Source organism: Gossypium hirsutum, chromosome A03 (assembly GCF_007990345.1).
Source record: "Gossypium hirsutum isolate 1008001.06 chromosome A03, Gossypium_hirsutum_v2.1, whole genome shotgun sequence".
NCBI lineage: Eukaryota > Viridiplantae > Streptophyta > Magnoliopsida > Malvales > Malvaceae > Gossypium > Gossypium hirsutum.
In genome coordinates, this window is record NC_053426.1 from 12583727 (window position 1) to 12594116 (window position 10390).

The window sequence follows — 10390 nt, forward strand, 5'->3', positions numbered from 1 at the left end:
GCTATCTAAGATCTTGGAAATCATAGAGGGTAATTTTGATCATCGATAAAAAGAACTATCACTTTGAATAAGATCATGATAATAAACATTCTCAATAGTAAAACAATCCAATTATATATCAAATTTACAGAATAATAATATGTATGTCAAATATTGGCATAGAGAGAAATAGTCAAAATAATAACTTAAAACAAATTGAAATAATGAAATTTGTTTTAGTAACCTTTAAAAAAATGGTGAATAAACCAAAATAGTTTAGAAAAAAATTGATTTGTATGCTTTGAATATTTCTTTTTCTATAAAAATATAATTAACAAATTAAAACAATAATGAAAATACGTACACCGTATATAGTTCGACGGAAGCTTTACGGGCAAGTTATATATAGTTACAATGATGTGAATTTCACTATGAACTTGTAAAGGCTCGTGCTAATAACGTGTTATAAAGCTAAAAAGAAATATAGAATGAACAAAAAAGAACAAAAGATGAGAGGATGATTCAACTTTTATATTGGCATCTAAAAACTTTGTTCATGCCCTCTATTTATAGGGCTTTAAAAACTACAAGTTACAAAACATTAAAGACCAACATTAAGGTACCTTATAAATGATTTAGAAGTTACAAGATAATGAATTTAAAGATTGTGGGCATTCATCTTTTAGATGTTACAATAGAATAAATTTGGAAGGTTATGGACATCCATTTATCAATGGATTTACAACAAGATTTTAATAATTATTAATATTTTATAATTCTAAAAAAATTTGTATAATTTCACTAGTCTAGAATGAATTTGAATGCTATTTTTATTATTTTTTACAATTTCTTTTAATTTTTTAATAATTTTATACTTTTTTAAATAATTATTAACTTTTTATTTTATTTTTTTAATTTTACACTTATCTAGTATGAAAATGAACAAATGATTGTTTGAGTTCATTTTAAATATACATTTTATTTTTAAAATTTTTCTAACATTACATGCCATATCAACATACATCCACATGGCATGGTCATGCCATATGTCAAATTCTAGTGGTTTTTATCAATCACCTCATCGACCAATAAAGAGTTTCGGTTAACAAAAAAATCAAGTTCCATCACTAAAAACTCAATTAGATATAAGGGCGAGCTTTAGTGAGGGCCTTGTTTATTTTAGCCTAGAAAAGGAGGGGGGGGGGAGGAAATTCCACCGTTGTTATTCCCTTATGGGCTAGGGCCTATATAAAATAGAAAATTTTACAGGAAGTCTATTGCTACAAGATTATTGCCATTAATGGCCTATCTGATTTGACCCATTTTTATCATTTGTACATATATAATCGAACACTTTACTGACCTCAAAACAAGCCTCTTTCCTCGTTTCCCGTTCCTCCAACTTCACCCTTGAATTCCATGGTTACAACAATTGTCCCTGTTTATTATGACTCTTGTCTTGATTCAGGCTATATTTGAATAGTTCATATGTTTAGCATCTCCCCTCCAAAGTTGGAGTCATGTAGTGGCTGTTGCCTCAAAATCAGATAAAACTTTATTCATGTCCTCAAAATAGGGCCAGCTTTTATGACTTCTCTTCTCATTCTTGCTTTCCTGTCAAATATATGCCAATAGTTGTTAGTAAGCAACACAAGTGATAGGGGGAAACAAATTGAACATTCTTGATCAAAGGGATTTAAATTGCAGCTGTATATGCATTTATTGCAGTTATGTACATCATGAATGCTATCGCAATGAATTTCGATGAATATTCAGCAGTAGAGAGATCCGAAACCATAGAATAAAGGCCATAACGTTGAGCTGCAGCCGCTATTTAATCTCATAATACACCAATACTTATATAACCTAGGACATGATGAAAGTATTATTGTAGCACCCCAGTTCAAGCAAGTACCTGGATCTCAAATTTCTTTGTGATGCTATCATTCTATCCTATGTTACTCGACAAGGGTATGAGTGTTGGATACAGGTTTATTCAATTTTTCTTTTCAAAATTTCTATGTATTTGGAGGGTTCTCAAAGAATCATATTCCCATAAGCATGTTTAGATATGCGTTACACAAGTGTCGAACATGAGCACTTCAAGAAAAATTAAAGTTGAAGCAACATAGATTCTATCATTCCTAACTAGAGATTTAAATTCTTAAATGTGCTGGAGAAGCTAGAGGTGTCAACATGAATATCCATGAAACTAAAGCCACATGGAACATCTTCCATCATTACATCTGCTACTCTAGAATAAATATAGAGAGTGATATAACCCACTGTTCCAAAAAAAAAACTAAAAAGAGAAAGACAAACCTCATATTTCTGAACCAAAGATGCCCATAGAGATTTACACTGCGCTGGGCTTCGAGTAATTCCATCTTCCAACAAACTTGTAGATATTTCTTCCCAGAGGGCCATTCTCCCTTTCACAACTTGAAATCTGCTATGCAAATCCCCCCGCATTTTAATTAGCTTCTTAACCTCTTCAGGTTTCCATTTGTTCCGCTTAGGCTTTGACGACTTTGGTTGAGAGCCTGTCACTTCTGAGTCATCTCCATTGCTTGCAGTGCCATCACTCCTAACCTCTGGCTCATGTTCCTCCAATTCATCAGAATCATCAGTATTGGGTGTAAGCCTTTCTGTATAGTCAGGACTTGAAATGCTGCTGTCTTCCACGGGCAAGAACCTTTCAGGTTCAGCATCATCATCTGCTTGATGAAATCATGACAGACTAGAAGACATTAATGAAAGTGGTGCTTTAAATCGCAAAGAGAACTAGCTTTCACCTCAATAAATTGACAATTCCAACACCTACACACATCCAATCAAATTATGTGCCTACATGCATGCAGATGGACACTAGCATGAATAAGTGAGAGAGACTGGAAGGGGCAGCAAAAGAGGATAAGGACCAACCTAATAAACTTGGTTCCGAGGCATTCTCTAAATGCAAAATACCGTCATCTTCTGCTTTCATTTTGTTTGGTGGTCCCCTTCTTGGATGCCCATCTACCACTTTTCTCAATGTTGGTAACCCAAAACCAGCATTGTAATTGCCAGATAGCTTTTCATTCAGCTCATCAGATAGAACTCCAGCCGGGTTCTCCAATGCAATGGCAATGACTTCAGGCCTTTTACCACTATACTTCCTTACTGTCTTCCTCAATACCTCTGAAACAGTTCTTTCCATGTGAGCTAGAGGACAATTCACAGGACAGCTTGACAGTGTCGCATGAGCAGCTTTATGGAGTGTATCTAAAAGCTTCCCCTTGTCTAACCATAAGCAGCGAGTAGTTATTTTTATCTTCCCTTTTAAGGTATTTTCAACCATGCCATCTATCTTTTGAGGGCGTAAAATTTCCATGCTGCAAAACGGATATATTAATATGTCAACAAATATGAAACATACAGACTTCATTTAAGCATATAAACTTATCTACCTGACCACTATAATGCCATCAGATGCAATTCTTAGTCTCTCATCAACACAAAGTTCGGTTGATGTGCCAAATGCTTTATCACCATCACTGTACATTAGCTGCAATTTAAGACTAAATTCATGAAGATCCTTCTCAATTAACTTTTTTAAGAAAAATGATGAATGCTTTTGAGGATTTCAAACCTGCAAATTCTCCTTCCCAAGGGAACTGAAACCATTGGACAGAACTCTTCTATTCCTCAAATGAGAAACCCCAAGCATCTCTCCATTCTTTATAACCTGATACAATGATAAGAATTATATTACAATTTTCATATAATGTACATATTCTACCATGATAGATAATGTTGAAGCAACCCCTATGACGAATCAAAAATCAACTTAAATTGAGAGAATCAGAAAAAAAGTTCCTAACTAGAAATAATAGCAACTTACAGTGGTGTGCTGAATGCCAGTTGATTTTCCAAGTAGCTCATGCTCCTTTAGAAACAAAAGCTCTCCATGTATAGGTAAAAAATGTTGTGGCTTCACAATTTGAAGTACTTCCTCCTTCAAAATAAAACCATTGAGACTGTGTTTTACACGCAAGTAAAGACAACAGGAGAAAAAGAACATCACAATCAAAATCTAAGATTTTTTATTTGGTCGACTCAAATCACATCCATAGTACATCCAATTCACATCCTGGTTTTTCTTTTTTAACTCAAAAATAAATTCTTAGTAAACCCCTTTTATTTAACAGATACTGAAGGAACAAAATAATTCTTTCTTTTAAGAAAGAAATATAAATTCATGCTATCTTGCAGCCAGAGGCCCTACAATTGAAAGCATCAACAATCTATAACATGCCATCCTGATTTTTAAATGTCATGTTGTTTCATTATCCTTTTGTATTTTGTTTGTTAAAGGAACAAGAAAGTGACCAAAAAACTTTTTAAAATGAAATCATGCAAAACAATGTTGACTCATCTTACCAGTTCTCCACGATATCCATGACCAGAAGTGTGCAGCCCCTCATTCTTACCCATCACTATAGTTGATCCAATCTCTGATATGCGGTTTAGCATCTTCATCACCCGAGATTCATTACCAGGGATTACCTGATATTGAGATTAAAAATGATATCTTAACAAATCAATGACTTTGGGGCAAGATTTAGAAAACCTATAGTAAATAATAATCAATATACCAAAACTATCCCGTATATTGTCAAACAAACAAACAAAAAAAAAAAAAACCTATCCCATAGCATAGGAAATAGTACCTAGATAGAACAATAAAAGTTTGACCGCACTGCTAATTTTTTTCATCAGCAAACATTCAGTCATTAAGAGCTCAAAGAATTCTTCAGTCGGAAATGAATGCATATAGTACATTATCATTACCTTAGCTGAATAGAGAATCACATCTTCCTTGTTCAGTTTAAAGGAATGACTACTTCCATATGATGCAAGATTCAAGGCAGCACGTGGCTCTGCCTGACACAATAGAGCACTTAGTCACAGGCCAGCTAAATGTGTAGTTCATCAGAGCCAGAGAGGTTAACTTACTTGGGATCCAGTTGTGACGATTATCAAATCCTTTGGAGCATAGGCATCAATATCTTCTGCTTTCACCTAAAATCATAATGGAAAGAGCAGAGAGCAAATGATACAAGATAAACAATCAGTTGTACATGATACGAGAGTTTCAGTTAACGCAGTTTCGTTTTTTCTTTTTTTCTTTTGGAAAATGTAAGATTGAAATGAATAAAAGCAGTATGAAGATATCCAAATTCAAGTAGGATGTGCTTAAAGCTAAAAGAAGAGCTAACATAAACATCGTTAAGAGACAAATTTATGGGATAGATTTTGTTGGAAGTTATGCCTTAAAGGAATGAATCGCAAAAGAGGATACCAATTACAAATCCCATCATTTTATTTAAAGGTTTACTTCACACTAAATAAGCTTAAACAAGAACTGCATAATTTGTACAAAAGGGCAGTTTAGCAACTGAGTAGCTTAATTTGATAAAAACAAACTTAGAACTTACAAGAAAAGTAAAAGAGTAACACTTGTCTCAAGAAAACAACCATATACTATATAGGTAAAAAAAAGAAAGTTGTGTCACAAAAGAATGAATACCAGAGTTGATGGATCAATTGGAGCTTTTCCATCCTTCCAAGCAGCATCTAGATATGTCCTCAATGACATGCCAATAAATACCTAGTTCAAGGAGCACAATATCTCAGCTGTCAAAACTGACATCCCTATCATTCAGACAACTAGATTCACAAGATAGCTTTGCAGTCAGACAAAACATACCAACTTTCTACCAGTTACATCTGCAGCAGCCTTTATGCTTCCAAGCCGGTGTATGTTTGAAGCAAACTGGGTAGTAATAATTCTTCCTTTAGCACCTGAAATATGTCTCGACAATGCATCCGCTACTGCACTTTCACTAACTGTCCTTCCAGGTGACAATACATTGGTTGAGTCACTCATCATCTGTAAACAATATGAATTTACTGAATTACACATTCATTGGAACAATTTTGAAAGAAGTGACGAGCTCAATTTGCATCAGATGAATTGTATCTTAAAAGATCCAGACAAATCTAGACAACAGATATCTCTTTACTTTTTGTAGATTTAATTAATGCACAAGAGATTATTAAAATAACCTAGGAAGCCAAAGAACAGACATAAGCAATGCAAGGTGTCAGCTGCCAGTGTCCATATTTGAATTGCAACAAAACAAATCACAAAGTACCAAATACCAAGCAACATCATATTCTAAACAATCACCTTAGTTGATTAAAATAGTCTAAGAAGAAATGCCCCGATCATGAGTCAAATCACTGAAATAATTATATTCCTATATTTGTAAAATTGAAGATGCAACTAATAGATCATGACTAAATCCCTTATGAACCTTTAACAAGCCCTCACCTCCACTCCGTAATAGTAACCCCTGTAATCTGCTCTAAAAAACCTCTCATGGAAGTTTGAAGAATAGATTCAGGATTCATACCAGTGTTACTCCTTCTTTTGAGAGTTCCTCTAAAAACTGTCGATCAAAAGTTTTCCCATCCAAAGGTGATTCATCAATCTGTCAACTCTTAACAGTTTAAGTGGCCTGAAAGTTTTAGTGTAACAAGAGAAGAAAATGCATAGACAAGGGGGAAAACCCACCTTCCAATCCCCAGTGTGAAGAATTGTACCATCAGCACAGCGAAGAACTAATCCACAACAATCAGGAATAGAATGGGTCACCCTGAGAGGCTCTATTTCAAATGGCCCAGCCTTAAATCTCCTCCTAATTTTAAATACTTTAAGTCTAGACGGAACTAAAATCCCGTTCTCCTTCAAACGCTTTTTAATCAGCTGTTGACATGAATGCAAGAGTGTCAACACTCCATTTTAGCAAGAGGCAATAAAGATGAAACAGTAAGTTATCATTTTGCACACTCAATAATATAGTTAATTGAGAGGTATAAACTCTCAACAACTTTAAGAGCCCATTTGGATGGGTGGTCAGATTAGCTTTTCTAAAATTGAAAAACTGTGATGGCGGTAATTTTTGTTACTGTAACAGTGAGATAGGATACTGCAGAGGTGAGATTAAAATCAGTGATAATATGAGTTTGGGTCCAATCACAGTGATGAAAGTGAAGTGAATTATAGTGAAAATGTAAAATGATCATTAAAGACACTCGATATTGTAATTATATATAAGGAAATTTAGCTTATTTGATATTTATGAAATTAATAAATAGCAAATAATTAGAAAGATCATATTAAAGTCAAATAATAATTTTATTAAAAGTTAATAAAACTATATGAAACCATATTTTATATTTATTGTTTAAGTAATTATTTATTTTATTTAATCTTATATTAGTTTCATAATCATAAAACCGGTATGTTATTGAATTTTATGTAAAATAAATCCTTTTATAATTATTTTATAATAATAATTTTTTTTATTATCTAATTGAATAAAATAATTGACTCAAAATTTCTTTGAATCAAATAGCCCAGAAGGGTTATACATGTAATAACACCCTCCACTAGGAGGAGCTTTTGTTCAATGGAGCTCAAAGTGCCAATAAGAATTTTGGGCTGCGTTTGTTTCAATGCACTTCACCTCATGTTATCCAAAGAGAACTTGGATGCCAATGTAAAGGAATAAAGAGGCATGTCCCCTTAAGATGCCATCTTACCATGGGTGTGATGGAATCCAAAAGAAGCCTAAGAGGTATAAACTTCCAATAGCTACTGAGCTACCAAGACAAAGTTTCACAAATATTAAAAGGTAGATTTTAAGGATTCATTCTCTTAATCTCTAATAAAAGTCATGCTTATTAGAGACTTTAGAACCTTAACATCTGCATCCATAAAAAAAGTGATTTTTGCCAATACTTCTAGGGATGTCATAAGAAATGAGACATAGTAAGGTTTCAAACAAAGCATGTGCCACATATCATAAACCTTTTGCATCCATAGAAAGTACCTCCATTGTAAAGGATGATGCATATATGGGAGTATGGGGATCCAATGCTGGGATAACCTGCTCAAACGGAAAGAAAACTCGTAAAATAATGTTAAAGAAAAAAAAGGCAACATGAACACTGTCCTAGACTCTAGAACCATCAATAATAATAACATTTACATTACCATACCAATTTCCAAGTAAAGCAACTTAATAGTTAATTAGTATTTGAAAAACCCTAATCAATCCTGTGGAATTTATTGTGTATTATTATCTTTCCGTTTCTTGTAAATATCTTGTTCCTAAAGTTTAGGTATTTAGATCACTTATTTTTAGGTAGATTTTTTTCCTTTCTTTTTATCTCTTTATCTCTTGTACTTCCTGTCTACAACAACAGAAAAAAAAAAGACAGAATTTCAGTATTTTCAACAAATCCAATACATTATGCTGAAAGATTCTAACCAAGCATAGACATAGCCAGCGTTTGTTATTCTTAATTACTTTCCTATTTTTACTGAGGGATCTAAAACTAACGACCACAGTACCCTGCACAAAGCAGTGATGCTCTGTAACGTAAATAAAAAGAACCAAACAAAATTCTGAGAACATTTCCCCTGCCCAGTGGCAAAGGTCAAGAAACTGAGTCAGGAAGGTGTCTGATAATACAGGTAATGTATTACTCCTTGATCAACAACTTGTACAGATTCACCTTTCATTGAAAATGGACAAAACAACTTCATGGTAGCAAGAACACAGGAAGCGTAAGGCACCAACAAAGGATTCTACAGCATAACATGCATCTTACTTCACTATAAAAGGAAAGTGATAAGAAGTCTTGATGCCCTATTAGGAACTATTTAATAGGTGAGTAAAACGTAAGCATAAAAGACTAACAGGATAGACAGACAAGAATTTACCCAAGGCAACGCACCAATGTGATCTTCATGGCCGTGTGTAATCACAACTGCTTCAATTTTGTGGCTCCATTTCTTAATAAATGTAGTATCTGGTATAATCTTTTGGACTCCAAGTTCATCATAGCTGAAATGATGTCAAAGTAAACCGCAACATTAATATGATAAAGAAAAGCAAAGAAAGAAAAGTAGCCATATCTGCAGCAGCAAATTTGACATATATTTGCACAAAATAAAAGATCAACAACTTAGTCAAAATTAGGCTGTCTTCTGATATTAGGAAATTTCTTTAAAAGTAACAGAAATTAGAATACATAACCAACTTTCTCTACTATAAGCACAAATTACACATAAAAGTATTTAGTCTAAAATCCTCCTAGAAATGAAATGCACAAGACTTACTCTGGAAACATAACACCAGCATCAATTAGAATATAGCGGTCATAATGCCCAACAAGCATGCAATTCATCCCAATTTCACCCAAGCCACCAATCGGAAGGACCCGAAGTGGTGGCCCAGCTGTTCCTTCATAAAACTGCTCCATCTTGCGTTGGACAGAGTCTTCCATACTTTTTCTAGCCCCATCTAATCTTCCTGAACTTTTACGTGGCACTTTAGTTCTTCGTGTACCTAAAACATGAGAAAGCAGTTAAGAAACCATCAATATAACTGAAGAAACCAATCTCCATAAGCTATTCATCAATTCAAGAGCCTATAAAAGACTGGACTAAAATTTTCAATTTATTTCTCTATCCTAAGTTCCACTACTTATAAAAAGAATTAACCAATGAACTCCAAAACTCCTCCATTTCGCCTTATTTCGAGCACTTAAAAAGCACTCAAAACCATTCTAACATCCCATCTAGCTTAAAAGAAATAAAAACGCAAAAGCTTAAGAATCTCATTTTTACTTCACCTTCTCGGTAATCAAACAGAATTATAAGAAGAAAAAAAAGAAAGGAAGAAGTACCTATGGGAGTAGGAGAGCCGACGGCGCAAGAAATGTAACGATTTCTAGGGCTTGTCTTGCAACATAATATGTACGGACACAGCGATAGGGAAGTGGAAGCTGCCATTTTTTGGTGTGCTTTAACTGACGTGAAAGCTAAAGATAAACCTCCCAAAACCCCAACTGCATCGACTTCTTAAGGTCTGGGAAAATCGAAAAGAGGAGATTAAACCCTAAAGATTGTGCATTTATGTTAAAGGGTTTAACGAACGAGAGGAAGCAAAAGAGATGATTGAGCCTTTTTCTGGAAGCGGGAAATTGATTGAGTAAACACTGCGCTGATTTTTGTAAGGTCGAGAAATATCATGCTTATCATTTTTCAAAAGCAAGACAAACATCTCCCGTGTGTGCTCTCCCCCACACGTGTGGATAAATTTTTTTTTTTATGGCTTATATCACAAATTTAACTTTTCAACCATACATATTTTGTCTAAACTTTTATTTGTTCGCTTTTGGTATTTAGACTACTCTTCGGTTAATAACTAAATGAAAAAAAGAAAAGCTCCATGTGTTTGACCTTTTTCCATGTTATGAATGATATGGTTATTAATCAATTATGTGATTT

The 10390-nt window shown here is 33.9% G+C and overlaps 1 protein-coding gene across 3 annotated transcripts; it reads right to left on the reverse strand.

Moving 5' to 3' along the window:
- Positions 1-1081: 1081 nt before the first annotated feature.
- LOC107886233 (ribonuclease J) lies at positions 1082-10155 on the reverse strand. 3 transcript variants are annotated; one of them, XM_016810105.2, is made up of 17 exons: positions 9787-10155; positions 9218-9446; positions 8819-8942; positions 7923-7979; positions 6602-6793; positions 6441-6518; positions 5732-5914; positions 5552-5632; positions 4978-5043; positions 4813-4905; positions 4402-4527; positions 3863-3976; positions 3611-3706; positions 3429-3526; positions 2905-3353; positions 2302-2696; positions 1082-1593 (listed from the first exon to the last, which is right to left on the reverse strand). In XM_016810105.2, the coding sequence occupies exons 1-17, from the start codon at positions 9890-9892 to the stop codon at positions 1498-1500; spliced, it is 2583 nt and encodes an 860-aa protein (XP_016665594.1). In that variant the 5' UTR covers positions 9893-10155; the 3' UTR covers positions 1082-1497. The 3 variants fall into 3 exon arrangements, with proteins under 3 accessions (XP_016665594.1, XP_016665596.1, XP_016665595.1); XM_016810107.2 differs by lacking the exon at positions 9787-10155 and having other exon boundaries at positions 8833-8942; positions 9218-9411; XM_016810106.2 differs by lacking the exons at positions 6441-6518; positions 6602-6793 and having other exon boundaries at positions 9787-10116.
- Between the last annotated feature and the right edge of the window lie 235 nt (positions 10156-10390).

Bases quoted from the DNA above. Each gene is read 5' to 3' on its own strand.
- LOC107886233 (XM_016810105.2), bottom strand. From the start codon at position 9,892: ATGGCAGCTTCCACTTCCCTATCGCTGTGTCCGTACATATTATGTTGC. The intron at 5,044-5,551 runs GTATTCATTCTT...TTATGATTTTAG, and splicing joins CAATTGATCCATCAACTCTG to GTGAAAGCAGAAGATATTGA. The intron at 1,594-2,301 runs GTTTGTCTTTCT...TATATTTGACAG, and splicing joins CTTTGGTTCAGAAATATGAG to GAAAGCAAGAATGAGAAGAG.